General features: G+C 46.1%; 1 protein-coding gene across 10 annotated transcripts in view; it reads right to left on the bottom strand.

Moving 5' to 3' along the window:
• The window catches only part of LOC147733236 (interferon regulatory factor 3-like), a 282,847-nt gene that overhangs the window by 180,286 nt on the left and 81,552 nt on the right, over positions 1-21,009 (bottom strand). For all 10 annotated transcript variants that reach the window (XM_086957790.1, XM_086957794.1, XM_086957793.1 and 7 more), the window contains exons 2-3: positions 14,271-14,384; positions 3,830-3,992 (exon numbers count right to left, since the gene is read on the bottom strand). In XM_086957790.1, coding sequence (XP_086813916.1) covers positions 3,830-3,992; positions 14,271-14,287 — 180 coding nt within the window. In that variant the 5' untranslated portion in view covers positions 14,288-14,384. The remainder of the gene's footprint in view (positions 1-3,829; positions 3,993-14,270; positions 14,385-21,009) is intronic.

Raw genomic sequence — 21,009 nt, 5'->3', positions numbered from 1 at the left:
CTGCTCCACTTTCAGAAAGCAACAGCATGTTAAATGCTGTCACTTGCTTAAAGTGGAGCAGAAAAGCTTTTGGACAGAGGGAGCTGCATGTAAGCAGCTCCAATGTTCAAGTGTAATGCTGGCTCCCACAGGACGCGGAAAGCCAGCAGGGACTGTGGGGGACTTGAGGCTCCTCCTGCCACCCACAAGAGATAAAAGTGGGTGCCCTGGGTGGGACCAGGGGATCCAGAGTAGCGGTCGGGCCCCAGGGTATATGGGTCCCTGGGGCCAAATTTGGTCCAGGAGGGGGTCTGTGCGGTCCCATTCCTATATATATATATATATATATATATATATATATATATATATATATATATATATATATTAGGATTTTTCTCAGTTTAGGAGTCCTAAAGTTAGGAATCCTAACTTTAGTACTCCTAAACTGAGAAAAATCCTAAATTTAAGACTTTCGGTATTCACAGAAGGCATTTAGGAGTCCTAAAGTTAGGAGTCCTAACTTTACTACTCCCAAACTGAGACAAATCCTAACTTTAAGACTTTCGGTATTCACAGAAGGCATTTAGGAGTCCTAAGGTTAGGAGTCCTAACTTTACTACTCCTAAACTGAGAAAAATTCTAACTTTAAGACTTTCGGTATTCACAGAAGGCATTTAGGACTCCTAAAGTTAGGACTCCTAACTTCTGTGAATGCCGAAATGAGTAAGTACCTTCTGTGAATACCAAAATGAGTACGTGGCTTCTGTGAATACCAAAATGGTAGTAAGTTTAGGATTTTGTCTTAAGTTAGTTCTGTGAATCGGGCCCTATGTGAATTTGGTTATAATAAATCAACTAAGACTGATTCAAAGGAAACTGTATTTTGAAAAATCACTTTTCGGTGCCTTTTCCACATTCTGATATATTTTATAATGTAGTTTTCCGTTGAAGGACAGGAACATTGTTTTATTAACACTGTGCTTTCTACCGCCCAGAATGAAATTGATTGTCTAAAAGAATAGTGTATTCTGCAGAAAAAAAGCCTACTTGAACATGCTTCATATAATAAAGGTGTACCTCATTTATTCTGAATAATTTATTGATGGAAAGTACCAGGTGCCATGAGAAAAAACTGTTGTGCAGAACATCATAGTACATTTAACTTTTTATGCAGTGTCACATGAGGAAACTGTTGGACCTGGCCCTCTCTGCAGGGACATCCCTGACTTTTTTTCCTTCAGCCCTCCTGTTTTGCTGAACCTGTTTTTGTTGCCTTTTAGGACTCTGTGCACTTTAATACTGCTAACCAGTGCTGAAGTGCTTGTGATTTCTTTCTGAAATTGGTAAAATTGGCCTAGATCTAATTGGCACATTTCATTTACTTTTACGTCCATAGGAGAAGGTTCTAAATGTACTGAGGGCCTTCATGACCACATGGCTGGGACACAGCTGTACCCTGCCCCACTTACCTTACAAAGGGTTTTGCCTCTCAGCAGACACAATGGACCCTGACACTAGGCTTGCTGTGCCTTTTGTCCCCCCAAACAGTTTGAAGCCATAGCCAGGAAAAGGAAATAACCTTTTAGGACCAGACCTCCTCCATTCCCCCATAAAGACTAGCTCTGGGTATTAAAAATAGAACCTCTAGGACCCTTCTTCAGTACGCTCATGGACCAATGGAAGATTCAGGAGGACTATCCTACTGCCAGAAGGACTACCTTGCTGCTGTGGAGAAGTGTGGCCCAATGGTTAGAGCCGCAGACCCTGATGCAGAGGTCTGGCCCGGGACCAGGGTTCAATTCCCGCCTCGGCGGGTCATGAGCTCAATTTCCTTGGACCTGATCATTCTCGCCTCGGTGCCTATTCTAATCATGGGTCCCACTCTGCATCTCTGGGCAAAAGCTTGCTTAATCTCCACAACGGCCCCAACAGCGCTGGGATGCCTGGCTTCACCTTGGGGGTGCCCAGGAGTGGGCATTTCACAGGGAAAAGCCAGGAAGGGTTCCACAGCGGTATGCGTACAGCACCAAGACGCCTCCGGGTATAAGTGCGCTATACAAGTACAAATTCATTTCATTTCATTTTCAAGTATTGTCTTATCAATTAAAGGGCTGAAGAAGGGCTGAACCTGCTTGCCTTCATCCCAGGTTACCCATGTCAGTTGGCTGACCTCCTGCGTAAGCTACAGGGACACATCAAGCTTCCTGACCAGCTGCAACTGTATATATGCCTGAACCCTGCTTGGCCTCTGTTGAGAGTGATCTCCAAAAGGTGCCTCATCGAAGGTTGGTTGGAAGCTCCTCCAAGAAGAATCAGATGAAAATCCTGAGGTTAGATTCCTTGCGGCCCTCTCCAACTGAGCTCTTCTATGCGGACTTGAGGAGGAAACTCTTCAGTGGGTCTAACTTGATCCCTGTATCAAACCTGCACTCCATCGTGGTTGGTTTGAACTTGTAACTTTCCCCCAGTCTAGCAAAACCTGATGACTGTGAGTGACTTGCACGGTTAGGTGCTAGTTCCCAAAAATAATTATAAATGGAATATCTCCAGTTATACCTATTTGCTTTTTGTCATTCAGGTATGATTTTATTTATTAAAATGTATAATAACATTAAACATTAGTTTGGGGTTTTTCTTGTGTTGTGTTCTTACTTTTTACTGTTTGTTTACTGCATAAATACTTTACACATTGCCTCTAAGCTAAGTCTGACTGCATTTGTGCCAAACTACCAGAGTAAAGCACAGGTTAATATAGCAACTCTTGTGGTTCACCCTGACACATATTGTGGTTGTTGCCTGAGTGGGGCTCCCACACCCCTCAACCAATAACTCAGTTTCTTACAGAGACACTTAAGTATTCAAGACTTAAAAATAGGTGCAGCACTTTTGGGATTCTTCTAAAGAATGGGTGGCCTTTTCGTATTGCTGATACATTGAGAAAAGTGTCAGTGTAAACATAAACTAGCAGATAGCGAAACACATTTCATGACGAAGATAGGCTCATTCTCTCGATCAGTTTAAATTACATTTTATATTTAAGCTTTTTTTTCCAACTGCAGTCAAAAAACATTCCCTCAGAATTTACCAAAATGTGATGTTCTTTTTGAAAAAACTAAAAAGTAATGCTCCCCTCGCCATGGGAGGCTTGTCCCATGGCCAGGGGAGGAGGGGGGTAGCATTATAATGTTTTTATTGTTCCTGACCACCAGATTTTACTTGGCGGTCCGGAACAGTAGGGAAATGACTATGTGACACCCATCTAAATTGACAGGGTGGACATGTAGACATTCCTCCGATGGCCCTGACTCCACAGGACTGTCTAAGGAGAGGGATTAATCACGACAGACACCGAGAAGTCTCTGCTGTGATTAACCCTAAGGTCCGCCCTCATTTATATGCGGCATGTGGACCTCTATAATAGTGAGGAGGGGACTTTGTCGCTGTTGCAATGGAGTACCCTCTCCAATATTTAAAACAGGCCCATAGATTTTAACCATAATTTCCAGGAGTAAATCATGATTTAAAATGAAGACCGATTAATAAATAGGCATGTTCTGTGTTAGCAAGGGCTAAATAAAAAAAATATATAATTTTATTACATCTTCGGTGATATCATCAGCCCAGTATGGCTTTATTTTTCAGCAGCACTGTGCACGCTGGGAAGTGTAGTTTCACTTTTCGCATTATAAAAGTGGACCTACAAGTCCAAACATGCAAGTTGCGCTTGACTACAGCAACAAGTTAATCACATATGGGATGTGGCCACATGGCAGCTAAGAGATACTTAGGGTCTGCTTTCCCTAAAAGCAAAAAGGTAAAGTGCTAAAAATAACATAGCTACGAGAGGTACCTTGAAAATAGCGTAGTCTTCTTCATGGAGATCTTTTGATTTAAAGTCCTTCCAGGGTACACGGAACTTAGTGTGTGCATCATCCAACCAAACTAGTCCAGGGTAGCGACTGCTGTTGATCTGCTTCATTAGCCATGGGTAGAAACGTTCTTTATTGGGCTCCCTGAAATGCAGTCATAAAAGATGGGACTAGGTATTGTTTTCGAGTTATGAGGCTATGTTGTCAATGTGTTAATTGCTAGTAACATCACATCTAAGATCCCTGAGCACAACCAACTTCAAAGAAATGTAGGGGTATAACTATGAGAGCTGAGACCCCTGAACATTGGAATTGAAATGGATTGAGACTGAAAAGGCTTAGACCCATTTTGTGGTCAAGAGGAACCTCTGCTAAGGAAGAAACAACTGAAGAGACTTCTGGGAAGGACCGACCCTTGCTTCATGATCTGGGGCTTGTCTGTAGTTTGCTGTTTTAACCAAGAAAAAGGCTGTTGGGACTGTGCTTTGTGCGCTGGGTTCCCCTGCTTGAAGAAGACTGTGCTTTGTGCTGTGTCTTGTTACCCCAAGGGCCCAGGGTGAGCTGGCTCCCTGTTTGAAAACTCAGGAACATAAAGGTTTCCAGAGAAGTTTTAACCAACGTGGTGGGCGTGTGTTGTGGCAGCTTGAGACCCACAGAAGGTGTGCCCTGTGATCTTGGACACACGGAGGAGAAGTGAGACTCGGACGTGCTGGGTGTGTGTCGTGGTGCACAGGAGGTGTTGGTGAAGAGCGCCTAGTCAACGTGTGCATCAAAGGTGTAGTGAGACTCGGACGCGCAGGGTGCATGTTGTGGTGCACTGCAGGTGCAGGTGAAGAGCGCCTGGTCAGCTTCTGCATCGGAGGTGAAGGGAGTCTTGGACGTGTAGGGTGCATGTCGTGGTGCACAGGAGGCATTGGTGAGGAGTGCCTGGTCAACGTGTACATCGGAAGTGGAGTGAGTTTCGGACGTGCAGGGTGAGTGTTGGGGTGCACAGGAGACGCTGGTGAAGATCGCCTGGTCATCGAGTGCACTGGAGGAAAAGTGAGGCTCGGACACGGTGAGCATGTCGTGGTGCGGCCGAAGGCATTGGTAAAGAGTGCCTGGATATTGGGGCACTGGAGTTGGAGTAAGTCTCAGTGAAGCAGTGTGCGTGCTTTGGTGCAACCTGGGACTGTGGAGGTGATCAGCTGATCATCGTGTGCACCGGAAGAAAGTGAGTCTCTGCAGCGCGGTGTGCGAGTATTGGTGCCAACTGAGACCGCAGGAAGGAGTGCCTGGTGAATGTGCACTCGCACTCGATGTGAAGTCCCATCAGCCTTGTGTGGGTGGCTTCGTGCACAAGGAGACCCGGAGGGTGCTTTTGTGAACGTGCACCTGGAGTAACGTTACCTCAGAGGCATGGCCTGAGACCTTCCTAACAGTCACGGCCCAGACTGGCAGCCCCAGAGGAGCTGAGCTGCCAGGCTGAGCAGCTGAAGCTCATTGAGAAAGTTCTGCATGGAAGGTCCAGTTTGCTAAGGGAGGAGAGGGAGTCGCGCCCCCAGGTAACGTGGATCTCTACCTGGGCAGGGTGCGGGCTTGGAGGGGCACTTTCTAGGTCGTTCATTCCTTCTGGCGACGTGAGCCTTTGCTTCTGCTCAGATTTATGTATTTTATGTATTTTATTTATTTTGACATTTGTTAAGCGTGCGGCTACCCCCGACGGGGGTGTCCCGGCGCTGTGGACAGCAAAACAAAAACCACAAAAGGCTAGAGAACGGAGAAGTCTTCAGGCTGCGCCTGAACAGGGATTCCGATTCGATAAGCCTGAGACTTAGGGGTAGACTGTTCCAGCCGTGACCACAGCAAAAGCTCTACCCCCTTTCCTGGAGCGTTGGAAACGGGGGGGAGCAGCAGGCGGAGGTGGTTGGATCTAAGTGCTCGAGATGAGTGCACCAGCTTAAGCCTCCGTTGGAGATATCCTGGTCCCCTGCCATTCAGTGCCTGAAGGTCAAGACCAGGGCTTTCAACTGGATGCGGGAGGATACAGAGAGCCAGTGGAGTTTCTTCAGATGCGGGGTTATTGAGTGACAGTAGGGATGTTACAAATCAGCCTAGCGGCCGCGTTCTGTATGATCTGCAACTGGTAAATGGGGTAGGCTGGGGCTCCTAAGTATAAGCTGTTGGAATAGTCCAGGTGTGAGGTGATGAGGGCATGCATGACCGTCCTTCGAGAATCCAAGGTAAGATAAGGGACGATTTTTTTAATCATGCGCAATTTGCCAAAACAAGCAGAGGTGACTTTATTGATTTGGATCTTGCACGACAGTTCATTGGTGATTAACAGCGGTTCTGGTGCTTCCTCGGCGCTGCGGCCAACAGGACTTGAGCTGTGGATATGTGGGGCATCGCCAGATTGTGTTTGCGTGGTTGGCGCTTCCCGGGGGTTATCACTTCAGCCCGTGTCTTTGGACAGTGAGGAGCGTGGCTGTATAAGATGGCGAGGAGATGATAGGGGAGAGTATCGACGGGCCGTCCTTGCTGAGGACGCTGGACCTCTACCCTGGGCAGCGGGGGTGCTATTACCACGGGCCCGCCTGGAAGCACGGCGATTTTGGTGCTGTATTTTGACTCTCCCTGACCTCAAGATGGTGGACACGCGAGTCTGCTGATTTGCAAGTCTACACGCCTACAACCCCCGTGCCTTCGTTAACTGAAGCGATCTGTGGGACACTGAGGCGCACTGCTGGAATCCTCCTACACTGTGGGTTATTGTTATGCAGCCTGAACTTTTCCAACCTGCAGGCCCCCTGCAGTCCAGAAACTTTAGCACTCTAGCACCCCGCGGGGCAGCTCCAGGGTGTCTGCCCCCTGCCAGTGGGACTCGATCTCCGTGATGTGCACCGCGGCCCGCCGCCCGTCGTCCAGGATATCGAAGCGGGTTCGCAGGTTCTGCAGAAAGGCACGGGGCATCCCGTCCATGCCCTCCAGCGGCACTAGGGGCACCGGCCGGCAGGGGGTCCGAGCTCAGAGCAGCATCCATGGAGCCCGGGGACAGGCGAGGGAGAGGAGGCGCTGCTACACGAAGCTCCAAGGAAGATGCACAGCCTTCCACCCGGGGCAACTTTCTTCCCACATGAAACTCTGTTGATCGCTCTGGTGAGAGACCCCCTCCTCCTTCCCTTTAAAGTTTGTTTTTGACTTTGCTGCCTCCCATTCTGTGAACAGCTGCCTTGGCGCCTGTGGTCTTTCTTCCCTGACCACTGATCTCCGGATCGAACTCCTCTGCCCCAGCTCCTCATGGACGATGAGGCTGTGACTTTGCTGTGGACTGCCTTTCTCCCCCGGACTTGCTGGCTATTGCAGCCCTCTTCCTGGTCTTTCGGACTTGGACCTTTGCGCACCCCGCCATTTTCTTTTTATGACTCGCTTCTTCTTCTACCTCTCTCCTCCGCCATTTTAGCGTTCTCTGACCTCCCCCCTCTGACCTAGCGACCTTTTTATTGTCTCTCCTGTTGCCTCTGAGACACTCCTCGCTGTCTTACTCGTTACTATCTGCTTCCCTCTCTCATTTGTCTCACTTTCCTGCCCTTCTCTGTTCCTCCCTTGGTGCTGTGACTGCATCCCCCCTCCGACTGTATCCCCCCTACGACCCCACTTAATGGAACTCTGCTTTTATGTATATAGAGATAACTCTAATCATTAGTATTTGCAGTAGACCTTTGTACTCTACCACTCCTATGTGACTCTTAGAGTATATCCATTCATATCCCTTCCATATGTATATAGAGATAACTCTAATCACTAGTATATGCAGTAGACCTTTGTACTCTCTACCATTCCTATGTGACTCTTAGAGTATATCCATACGTATCCCTTCTCTATGTATATAGAGATAACTCTAATCACTAGTATATGCAGTAGACCTTTGTGCTCTCTACCATTCCTATGTGACTCTTAGAGTATATCCATTCGTATCACTTCCCTATGCATATAGAGATAACTCTAATCATTAGTATATGCAGTGGACCTTTGTACTCTCTACCATTCCTATGTGACTCTTAGAGTATATCCATCCGTATCCCTTCCCTATGGATATAGAGATAACTCTAATCACTAGTATATGCAGTGGACCTTTGTACTCTCTACCATTCCTATGTGACTCTTAGAGTATATCCATCCGTAGCCCTTCCCTGTGTATATAGAGATAACTCTAATCACCAGTCTCTTCTTTGTGTGACTTTACATCTCGTACATTTGCAACTTTTTCTGTTTGTATCTTTTAGGTAACGCATGTAATCCTTAGTCCTTATGTTTTGCAACTGGTTCTTATGTAAAGCGCTCTGACACCTTCAGGTAAAGTTTGCGCTATATATAAAATCACATTAAATAAATAAATAAATAAAAATAAATAAATAAACAAAGCCCAGATTCCGGGCAGATTCAACAGGGGAAGGAGGGGGGTTGAGCTCGGACGGCCACCACAACGAAGGAAGCAGTGGGGCCCTTTGGTTAAAAAATAGGACACCAGTTTTATCAGTATTTAATTTGAGGGCGTTACACGTCATCCAAGATAAAATGTTCGAGAGGCAACGTTTAAAATTAGGTAGGCTGTTGTCAGAGTGATCTCTAAATGAAAATACTAGCTGAGTATCATCAGCATAGGAGACCACTCTGACCCCGCAGTCTTCTATTACCTTAGCTACTGGTGCTAGGTAGACGTTGAAAAAAAGGAGGCTAAGTGCCGACCCTTGGGGGACTCCACAGCTCAAGGTTTATTTTTCTTTAGAAGCGAAGGGCCGGCACCAGACCTGCTGCGGTTTTCCCGTTAAGAATGATCTTATCCAGGCCAGGGGAGTGCCACGAATCCCTAGGTTATGAAGTCTGTCAAGTAGGATGGTGTGTGAGACAGTATTGAAGGCCGCGGACAGATCGAGGAGCACCAACATAGCTATCTCGCCTCTGTCCACGCTCTCAAGAATAGTCTTGGTTATCTCCAACAGAGCAGTCTCCGTACAATAACCGGATCGGAATCCGGATTGTGAGTCGTGGAGGAGTTCTCTGGATTCCAAGTAATCGGCCAGTTCTTCCTGCACAATTTTTTCCAGTATCTTGGCTGGTTTAGGGAGGAGAGATATAGGCGTGTAATTGCTGAATAAAGCTGGGTCGGCCTCAGCCTTTTTTAAGATGGGGACCAGCATGGCCTGCTTCCACAATGTGGGTAACAGGCCTAAGGATAAGGAAGAGTTCCTAATTGAGATTAGGGGAGCAGTGATCGCTGGAGCAAGGGTGGTGAGAACCTGGGCGGGAAATGGATCTAATGGTGATCCAGATTTACACCGTCATATTTTCAGCAGGGCTGTGTCCAGTGAGACTGGTTTAAAAGCACAAAGCATTTTATCCTGGGGGAAAGTTATACCTTGGGCAGGACTCTCAAACCGACTTGTTTAAAGGTGGAGAAGATGTCAATGATTTTGTTATAGAAAAAAATCAGACAAGCTTTCGCAAAGCTCTTGGCTGGATTTAATCTTACTGGCAAGAGCCGTCGGTTTACTGAATTCCTTCACGATTTGAAACAATGTTTTAGCAGAATTATCCGCCGTATTAATTTTGTTCACAAAAAATTCTTTCATAGTGGCGCGCTTGAGTCTATGAATTTTTTTTAGCGCAGCTCTAAAGGTGACTTTGGCGAGAGGGTCATAGGTGAGTCGCCAACGGCGCTCAAGCTTCTTACAGCCACTTCATTCTTCACGTAATGCCTGCGAGAACCATGGAGCTGAAGGTTTAGCTTGAGCCGATGAGAAGGGTTGCAAAGGAGCAATGGTATCTATTGCCGAGGAGAGTTGGACATTAAAATTCGCAACATCGGTGTTCAGATCGCCTGAAGGTTGCCGATTCGCATTAGCAAGAATAGGTTCGAGGGCATCATAGGTAACTTTGTGCCATTTTCTCCTGAGGTCTCTGACTTTAGTGGAAATGGCCGGTGTCCGGAAAATGGTCAGGTTAAAAGGGATTAAATAATGGTCTGACCAGGTAAGGGGAAGAGGTGACGTGGTGGACAGATTGGGACCCGTACTGACCAAAGGAATGGCAGTACTGGGGCCAAAGTGAGAAGCTGCATCGTTGATATGTGTGGGGGGCAACTGTTATTGAAGAGGCTGATTGTCGTAATACACATTGCCAATATTGCTGGTAACGAACTGCCGGACTGTCTTATGACACCTGACATTATTTCTGCATAACAAAGTACACGATTGTGGTGCTACGCATTGCGTTATTTCTTCATTGCGAATTACAGGATTGTAGCGGCCCGTATTGCATTATTCCTTCATTGCAAAGAACGTGATTGGGGTCTGACGCATTGCAGTATTCCTTCATTGCGCAGTACATGATTGTAGAGGTATGCATTGTATTATTTCTCCCATTGCAAGGTACCGGGGTGTATCGTTACTCATTGTATTATTTCTCCTTTGCCAAGCACAGAATTGTATCGTTACGCAGTGCACCATTGTTTTTCCATTGCAACGTGTGTGATTCAAGCATTACGACCAGCATAGCATTTGGTAAGCGGTGGTTGAGATTTGAACCTACCAGCCAGCTGGAACGAATATTACCCTTTATTATATGTTGGCTTTTGTATTGTGTATGCTGATCGTATATCTTTTTATATAAAGTTTATACTCATTTCATCAAACTCGTGTGGAGTCCATTTGTGGTGTCACCAGTGGGTTGCTGTGAGTGTGGTTGCACATACTGTACACTCGTGCCTTGGAGATAGGCCTGGCAGCTCGTGCCAAGCTACTTAGGGGGTGAGCAGGGCTATCTCAAACTGTGTCCTTACTTGGCCTAAAGTTGAGTGAGGAGTCCCGGGTCTCGCATTTGGTGACAGTGGTGCGGGACTGGGATTCCAGCTTCCAACAGATACAATTTAGTGTAGAACATCTATTAGATAAGTGGTTTGCGTAAGAACCTTGGTCCATCCAAAAATCACCTATTCCCAAAGCCTGAAGATTTTGCATAAAAAAACACATCTGTTCTCCTGAAGAAGATCTTGCTACCGAAATTACCCCTTAATAGAGGACAAAACCTGTTGAATTCAGTTTGAGAAAAGCAGGTCGTGGTCCAAACATAAGTCGAACGTTTTGTAAAACTTTTGATAGTGGACCTGAATTCAGTATGAGGAAAGATTTGAATGGAGACATCAAACATCTTATGGTCCTAATTTATGCTGAACTCACACTTTCACCACATGCTGGAGTTGTCTAACATACTGGAACACAGAAAACTCACTGACGAAGTCTTGTAAATTGTGTGATCAAACGTATGTGATAACTAAAGAGAAATGTTCTCGCTTGATTGTTTTGAAATGCCTAGCTAAGACTATCGGTTTCCTGAAGAGTAAAGTTTAAGTGGAAACCTGATATTTGAGTAATTATGTTTTGATTTCTGATCTAAGCATTCTTTACATTAATTCATCACTTAAAATACACCCAGGTGCACCGGTTTGTTTCGACCTATCTAAAAAAAAGACAATATTAAGAGTTAGCATGTCTCATTTCCACTTCCAATGAGTCATACATGTTAGAATACTTGTACACGTTATAAAATAAGAAGACGATTGTAATAAATATGTCCTGGTAAGAAACTATGAAATTGCTTTCTCCTTTGACCTCTCCTCTGTAGATGCCAGTCAGGGGCATAGCTATCAACAGTGCATCATGTGCAATGTCACCGGTGCCCAGAGATGCAAGAGGTGTACTGCACTCCAATTACAGCTGTTTCTATAACTATACCAAAGGATGGGATGTACATTTTCCTTGCTTGCACAACGGCCAACGACAATCATGCTAAGCCACTGATGTCAGTATGTATTAGATGTAAGACACAAAATGCTCACATATTGCTCAGAGTAGTTTGCTGCGAAGGGTTTGTTTGTGTTTTCAATGTAATCATGCATGACGCTCGGTTTCCAATAGATAGCATTTTGAACAGGGAATTACTAAAATGGTGCGTATTGTCCTGTTATCTCACATCTTCCCTGACATGAGGTGATGCTGACCCTCTTTATGTAGCCCGAGTTCCAGCGCCTGCTCTCAGTTGATTCTGTACCCCCAGAGAGGCGCTAATAATGTTTGCTTTGGGTTTCTGGCTAGAGTTGGTTCTCTGATAGATATTGACCAGCTAGGAGTCAACCAAAATGCATGCATGTCGCTATTGTACAGCTGCCAGTTTTACATTATTAAAAAGTAAATAAGTTCGCAGGTATTAGTGAGTCTTTGCTTTGCTCTTCAGCAGGCTTATTAGCATGCTTATTTCCTCCCAGTCTGCACGGGTGGCTCTATGCCATGGTAACCTGCTAGTGGTAGGGATAGGTTATGCGAGGAGCTGCTGTGGCAGAAAGCACGGCCATCAACACAAGACCTGTCTATGTGTCTGTCTGTAGTTTCAAAACTATATGAATCTCGTACTACTACTAGAAAGAAAAAGAGCTCCGAAATTCACCTTGGTTGGTTAATTTATATCTACTTACAGCATGTCTGGTTAAATATTGCATTTCACCTTATGACTGTAGAAAGAGTGTATGTTTGATGTACCATTATGTAGAACATGATGTAATCATTCTAAGCCGATGCCTGGATCCCAAAGGATCTCTGGATGCAACTTAACTCCACTGAGCGTTTTTTTAAAAACCATTGTAGCTATCAAGACCTTTCATAGTGCTGTATGAGCCACTGTCTGTAAATAACACATAGCTCCCTTCAGTCTGCTCTCCTGGTCCTTCAGAGGCGTGTTGTCTGTGAAAACATCCTCCAGTGGGGCATTTCCATCCTAAACCTTGCACCTCCCTTCAGTAGGGGATCTGAATCCTTGTACAGGCCAGACCCATTATTCAGTATTAGCCTGTTCAGCTCTACACCTGCACACACCAACCTTTCTCCCTCAAAATAAATATATTTGCACTTTGTCCTGCGCTGACGCTCTTTGTGTTCCAGCACAGCACGTCAAGTCCAGGCGGTGGGGAGCATCAATATTAAGACCAGTGCAAAAAGCACCTTCAAAAGTGAGAGTGAGCATGCAGCCGTTCTTATAAAAGAGGTGGTCTTGATTGCACTGCAGGGAGTGCCAACGTCACCAAGGGGCAGATTTATGATGCCCTTGAGCCTCTTTGCGCCGCAATTGCGTCACTTTATTTGACGCAATGGCGGCGCAAACAATGCGCCCTATTTACAACGTGACGCATCTAGGAGATGCGTCACGTTGTAAAGCCCTGCGCCATAAGGAGGCGTACCTGCGCAGGGGGGGGCTTTTCTGCGCAGGAACGCCTCCTGAAAGTGGCTGAGTGAAATCTATGAGATTTCACTCAGTCATTTTCAGGCCAATGCTGCGTCAAATCCCTGCGCCTGCTTGAAGAAGGCGTAGGTCTTGACGCAGCATTGTGAAGATGGGGCACCCCCGAGCCTTGCTGGAGCTGCATCGCTCTTGCGACGCAACTCCAGCAATGCGCCACCTTTCCGTTACAGATGCGTCACGCATCTGTGCCGTTTTTGCACCATGGTGCGCCGCATAATAAATGCGGCGCACCATGGGTGGCGGAGCTGTGGCGCACTATGGCGTACATTAACTGGCGCATCCCTGGGGATGCGCCAGTTAACATAAATCTGCCCCCTAGTTCTTCCAAAGGGTACCTAAAGGGACTTCAACTTTTTAACACACGCTCAGCACCTAGGAGCACTTATGGTATTCCCATGACCTACATCAATCAATCAACCAATCAGCATTTGAAGAGCGAAGCACTGTCACACCTAGGGGTATCTGGGCGCTGGCGTGCGAGGTCTCCGTCGAAAAACCAGGTCTTGACAAAACAGCGAGAAGTGTGAAGTAATGAACAGATAAATGCAAAACAGTGGGAAGAAAAACGAGCGAGCAGAAAAACTAGCAGAAAAGGCAAAACAGCAGGCAGATAAACAAGCAGAAAAAGCAAAACAGATCAGAAGTAGGAAAAACAGAGGTCAGAAAAACGAGCAGAAACTCAAAACAGACCAGAATAGGGCAAAACAGAGGGCAGAAATACGAGCAGAAAAGGCAAAACAGAGGAAAGAAAAACAAGCAGAAAATGCCAAAACAGACCAAAAGAGGGCAGAGAAACAAGCAGAAAAGGCAAAACAGAGGGCAGCAAAACGAGCAAAAGGGCAAACCAGAGGGCAGAAAAAGCGAGCAGAAAAAGCAAAACAGAGCAAGAAATGAGCAGAGGAGTCACAAACAGTGGCCAGCAGGTAGACAGGCAGCAGAGGGTAGCTGACTACGGGCAAGCTGGACAGGAGAACTGTTGCATGGGGAGCTAGCACAAGGACTAGGTTGGTCCTTATATTTTCTTGAAGAATCCCAAGGTTTTCAAGTGTTTTACAGTTTTGTGCTGCAGAAGTCCATCTCACTAATACTCACCTGTGACCACCGGCCATGACGAGGAAGCTTTAGGGATGTATTCAAGAGTAAGTGAAGTCCGGCACTAGAGCACGCTAATGGATGGATGTGTTGTTCTGTCTTGTAATGTGCCACCTAAAGCAAGGGAAAGACAATATAGACCCGTTAGTATCTTTGTCAAGCTTCTCCAGACAGTGAGTTCTCTGGTCATCAAGAGTCAATTGGCTCATGTGAGCAGATTGTTAATAAAAAGAAATACCCCCACCCCCCAAAAAAGTCTGTGCTCTATTTGTATGCATATATCAGTTCTACTGTGAAAATATACTACTATACTGAATCAATTTAGTATTTTATTTGTATTTATGCTAGTTGCTCAGAAACTTAATACAGAAATTACGTTTGCCACATTTCTTTGTTACATCAAGTATTCTCACTCACATTTTTATTTTACAATTTAAATAACATAATGCATTAAAACAAAATTATTTCACAATTGAGGTAAAGTGGGGCCATACTGGGATGTTCTCTGGCAACAGGGTAAACAGGTTAAGAGACAAGGAAGGTTTTGAGGGTCTTCTTGAGGGACAGGAAGGTCAGTGTGTTTCTGACCCAGAGGGGCAGGTTCCAGAGTCGATGGGTTGCCCAGAGGATGGTCTGAGTCTTCTTTCTCCATGTTTGCACGTTGGATTGGTAATTAGGCAGGGGAGTTATAAAACAGAGTAGTCTGCTGGGGGCACATATGGGGATGTTGTTTCAAGAGGTTTGGTAAGCCTGTGATTGGTTATTCTTATGCCCATTTACATATTTTTAAGGTTAATCTGTCCATTCTGTCAATGCAAGAATTGTAGGACTCCGCCTACAGGATATCTTCCTCTGGATGGTCGACAACACTGTATTGGTATTTTTACTTAGGAAGGCTTGCACTAATACCCTGCTTCCTTCATAGCCACAGCCGGCAAGTCATCTAAGGCATTTTAAAGTAGTCAAGGGCCTCTTCCACAAACTGCAATTCAAAACACACCACTTTCTACGGCTCAGAAGAACTCTGTCAAATGTTTACGAGGAAAAAATCTCAAAAATGTTTCCGACCTTTGACCTAATTGATTCTAACCCGCAGGGTCGCGTTAGGCCTGTCAAGACTGCGTCGAACCCGGTTAACTCTTTCCAGTACTACTCTTCTCTTTAGACAGTGTTATTTCTCATCCTGTTGCTATTAAATCTGGGTCCTCTAAATACCCATGTTCTTCCTATATCTTTACTAATGTGATGGGTACAATCGACCCTGTGCTTCGATCTCTTTGAAACAGTTTGCTAATAGCAGTCCCCAGTCAATGGAAGATATGCATGGTGTTCCCTCTTTAAAATAAATCATCTGCTGATCCAGAGATACTCAGCAACTTTCTCTCTACATCTCTTCTCCATTTTCCTTGTGAGACACTGTAAAGGGAAGTTAATAAATAATTGCCTTTATTTATTAAAGAAAACAACATTTTGATTATGCTAAGATAGAACCCTTAGGCAGTGACTGATGATATTTACACGCTGTTTAATAGTGAGAAAAAAAGCAGCTCTGACACAGTTTTTTCTTTTTTTTGCAGCTTTATATAGCGCGAACTTGACCCGAAGGTATTGGAGCGCTTTACATGAGCACCAGTCAGGGGCGGTTCCTCCATTGGAGCAGAGGTGCGTCGACCCACTTAAATTACCCCCAGAGATGAAAAATAAAATGGTAATTTGTCACCATTTTATTTTTCATCCTCCTGCCTGAACTGAGCTTCAGGACGGGGGCAAGCTACTCCTGAATGATAGCTGCAGGGAGGAGGATGGGCTGTTTGCGCACTTTTCAAAGTGTGCAGGTCCCTTTGCGCACCTTGCGTAGGGTGACCAACTGTCTGTAAATTTCACGGACTGTCCATAATTTAGACCTCCCATCCGTTGGCAGTGAGGATCCCTTTTACGGACGCCTTTTGTCCATAATTTTGGCCATTACAAGGAGCAGCACTGCTGCCCTTCGAGAATCCTCAGCCCCCTGATAGGGCAGAATCACACTCTTCCTCTGATCACAAGAGCAGCCCCACCCGCCCATCGCCATTCTGTATGCCGGCTGATTGCCACATACAGAATGACAATGGGGCAGTCTGGGCTGTTAAAGCATGTGGTGGCCTCCTCCTGCCTCAGTGTACAGCAGGGCATTCTGTTAGATGGATAAAAGGTAAAACACCAATGCTGCAACATGAGAATATAGTTTATATAAAGAAGTCTGTGAAACAAGTTAAAAAGTACGGGTTATAGTTCTTTCACTGTCTCATCATTTTAGAACGGACGCATTTTCAATATTATATTCAAGAAAGCCATGGTTGCAGCTTTTTTAGGTCTCGCCTGGCAAAAGCAGCGCATGCGCTGCTCTCGCCATGGAGAGGACCTTTTGCAATCGATTCTCCCAAAGCCTCACATGCACGCGTAGGGATGGACAAACAGGGCTGCTCTCGCCATTTGTCCAAACCTAACAGCATGCACGTGCATGTAAGGACAGTGGACAGTCCGCCGCCATCTTGTTAAACACGCCAGCTTCCTTCAACTCTAGCTCCGTCAACAGATGTACACCCCCGAGCATGGTGTTGTGCTTTCACTTTAAACACGGTCTTGCTCCCTGCAGATGGGTGCCCTGTTGATGTGTGCCCTACTTAGGTGTACCTTGCTTCCTGCTGCTGTGTGATTGCTCCTTGCCGGAGTGTGCTCTGCTCCCTGCTGGTGTATTCCCATCTCCCTGACGGCATGTGCCCTGTACCTTGCTGGTGTACCCATGCTTCCTGCTGTGTGCCATGCTCCCTAATGTTGTGCGCTCGCTTCTTGCAGTGGTGTACCCAGCTCCCTACTTTGTGTGCACTGCTGGTTGTGCCTGCTCCATGTTGCTGTGTGCATTTTCTCCCTGCTGCCCTTTACTTCTCCCCGCTGACATGTGCCCTGCTCCCTGACTCGTGTGCCCTGTTCCCTGCTTTGGGTGCTCTACCTTCTGCTTTTTGTTAGCTGATTCCTGCTTTGTGTTCTCTGCACCCTGCTGGTGTAGGCCTCGCTCCGTGCTTTTTGTGCCATGCTCCCCGCCTTGTGTGCCATGCTGGTGTTTGCCCTGCTTCCTGTTTTGTTTGCCCTGCTTTGTATTACCTGCTCTCTGCTTTGGGTACCCTGCTCCCAGCTTGTGGGTGCTCTACTCCCTGCTGGTGTGTGCCCCCCTCCCTGTTTTTTGTACCCTGCTCCCTGCTTTGTGCACCCTGCTCCATGTTGGCATGTGCTCTGCTCCCTGCTCCTGTGTGCACCGCTCTCTGTTCTGTGTGCCCTGCTCCCTGCTTTATGCACCCTCCTCCATGCTGGTGTGTGCCCGCTCCCTGCTGCTGTGTGCCCTGCTCCCTTCTGGTGTGTGCCCCGCTCCCTCCCTTGTGTGTCCTGCTCCCTGTTTTGTGTGCCCTGCTCCCTGCTTTGTGCACCCTGCTCGATGCTGGTGTGTGCCCCACCCCCTACTTTGTGTGCCCTGCTCCCTGCCTTGTGTGCTCTTCTCCCTGCTTTGTGTGCCTGCTCCCTGTTGTGTGTGCCCTGCTCCCTGCTTTGTGCACCCTGCTCAATGCTGGTGTGTGCCCCGCCCCCTGCAATCACTAGTGGCACAGCACCCAGCATAATTTACTGCATGGCAAAACACTTATAAGGTCCCAAAGGAGAGACCTGTTGGCGATGCCAATGCTTGTTTATTTTTAACAACTAGCAACCATTGACAAAGCCAATAGTCCAGGCTTGTTGTTGGTGTAATGATACTTGCTGTATTATATATCTGGATGTAATGACAGAAACAACATAATACCAGTCGGGAGGAACACTATGCTAAGCACAGAGTTTTAGCCTAGGTGTTTTAAGCCATGCCCTTAATTACATCGAGCACCCCCTTTGAAGAGACCCCCAAGTTTGTTTTACCCCACTTAAAGCCCTGGAAACAATACCATGTCACATTCACCTCACGTCCTGGCACTGTGCATCATGCCTGACTCATGACTTCTAAGTTTTCAGACTGCCTATGTCTAGGGGCATAGTGAACCCTTCCCCACCTCACCCATTGCTTTAGGAACTACAGTGAGGTGAAGTTCTTGATGGGCCTCTTCTGCGTGCAGCTCTGCAGACAAAAGCTCAGCTCATAACGTGAAAAGGTGGGCGAGTAAATAAGTGAAGGAATGTGTGAATGGCTGAATAGATTAGTAAAAGGATGAATGGATAAATGAAAGGGTGAATGGATAAATAATGAAAGAAAGGATGGATGGATGAGTGAGTGAGTGGAAGGATGGATGAGAGAAAAGTAAATAGATAGATGTATTGGTGGAAGGGTAGATGGATGGATAAAAGGGTGGATGGGTGAGTGAAAGGATGGATGGATGAGTGAAAGGGTAGATGATGGGCGAGTGAATAGGTGGATGGATGAGAGAAAGGATGGATGGAGTGACAAATTGATAAATTAAAAGGGGGACTGGATGGATGGATGAGTGAAAGGGTGGATGTAAGGATAGATGAGTGAGTAAAAGGGGGGTAGATGGACAAAAGGATGAATAGATGAGGGAACATGTGAAAGGGTGGGTGGATGAGAGAATGGATGGATGAGAGAATAGATGGATGAGTGAAAGGATGGATGAGTAATAGGGTCAATGGATTCATGAATGGATGAGTAGATGGGTGGGTGGGTGTAAGGATGGATGAATAACTGAAAGGGGGATGGAGAGAAAAAGGGAGGATGAATGCCTGAAAGGGTGAATGGGTGGAAGGATAAGTGACTGGGTGGATGGATGAGAAAGTAAAAGAATGGCTGGATGGGTTAAAGGGTAAATGGCTGGGTGGATGAGTGAATAGATGGATGGGTAGGAGAGTGGATAGATGAGTGTATGGATGGATGCAGTGAAAGGGTGGATGGATGCATAATGGATGGATGAGTGAAAGGGTAGATGGAGGGATGGATGACTAAAATGATGGATGGAAGGATACATGGTGGATAGGTTTGTAAATGGTTGAATCTGTTTGGATATAGATGGGCACCCAGATGGAAGGACAGAATGAATAGTGAAAGAATGAATGATAGATAAAAGAATGATTACACCTTGTAACACCCATTATCTTAAGTAACATTTCAAATACATTGACTTTCACGTTTACATGAGTCATTGTCTCTATATAATGTGTGTGTGATGTAACACATTCCGACACCCTGCCCGTCATACTTGGGATGAGTAACACTATAATGGAAATTAAATACACATAAGGGACTATGTGAAGATTAGGGGCACCACTGGAGGGTGGTAGCAAGGCCGGACTGGCCAGACTGGACATCGGGTGTTTCCATGGGAGGCTGGAAGGGGGGGCGCTTTTGTTACTGGGGGCTGGCACTGCAACGTTTCTTTGTATATCCAGTAGTTTTCAATCAATAATAAAACCGGCCTCGCGTATATTCAGGTGTGGTTCACCATTGTCTGGTGATTAATACCTGGTGGAGCGAGATGCAAGTTTTGAATCGTCTAAGGTAGCAATCTGTGGGCATACTAAAAAACAGTGAAGTGCACGATTGTCTCATCCTAATGTAAACATATTTTGACTTGTAGTTAAGTGGTTGTCTATTTACTTACTGTTATACTGTTGAGCGACCTCCTCTGACATATCTGTAAAACTTACCTTTTGTCCCGAAGTTTTGTCCTGAATTTTGACCTCCTGTCCTGAATTTTTGTCCTGAATTTTGACCCTTTGTCCTGAATTTTTACACTCACCGCCCTGAATTTGCACCCATGCCAGTTGGTCACCCTAATCATGCTGCGGCCAGCCACACATTCACAATAGCAAACCTCTAACCCAGGTGTTTTAAGACAGCTGGGTTAGAGTAAGTGCAGGGATCCAGTGTCCCCGGAAGGGGCGAGTAAGGCCGCTTCCTAGAATCAGGGCACTGCTCTCACAGCATGAGAACAGCACCAGGTTTGGTGCTCCCACTGCATCGAGGTCCTGAGAATAGGTCCGCAGAAGAGGAAGTGGGATCAGGTATGTTTTTTAATATACATTATTCGCGCTTGCCCCCGCGCCCACTCCACTGTCACCAGTTACTCTACACAAGGACACATTAATTTTTAGAAGGCATAAGGAAATTAATTGCTTTACAAAGAAAACCCAGGATGAGGAGCTGACGCCGAGACTCAAATCTGGTTCTCCAGGTCCAGAGTTGGCAGCTATGGTCATTATGCCAGACTTATTTGTCGCATTTGATGCTGTCTCCCACTTTATTCTTTTGCACCAATTACATTCTGTATGAGTTTCTGGGAAGGCTCTTGTCTGTCTCTTTTCTTGAGCTCTCGATCTGTCTTTCTCCCACCATTCTGCTCTCCCCTGAGGCTTTTAAACTGTGGCATTCTTTAGACCTCATCCCTTAGTCCCATACTTTCTTTCATTTATCTGACACTTCTGCATGCTCGAGCCGTCATGGATTTCCCCTCCAGTCACACGAAATAGATACTCTGATATCCTTTTGGAAAGTTCTTCCATCACCTCCAGCAGCTTTAGTGTGTGTCTCTCTGAGGTATGTGCCTGGAGGAAGTCCTGTGTGCTTAAACTAAATGGTGGCAAGACTGAGGTGTTCCTCTTCGATGGCTCGCCGCTTACCCACACTGTGACTTCTGATTTGGAGGCTTTCAAAATCGGGAACAGCACCTATGCCCACTGAGTCAGCAAAAAATCAGCCCAATATTGTTGATTC

This window comes from Lissotriton vulgaris, chromosome 2_1 (assembly GCF_964263255.1).
Source record: "Lissotriton vulgaris chromosome 2_1, aLisVul1.2, whole genome shotgun sequence".
In the NCBI taxonomy this organism is placed as follows: Eukaryota; Metazoa; Chordata; class Amphibia; order Caudata; family Salamandridae; genus Lissotriton; species Lissotriton vulgaris.
This window is presented reverse-complemented; position numbering and strand designations above follow the sequence as displayed.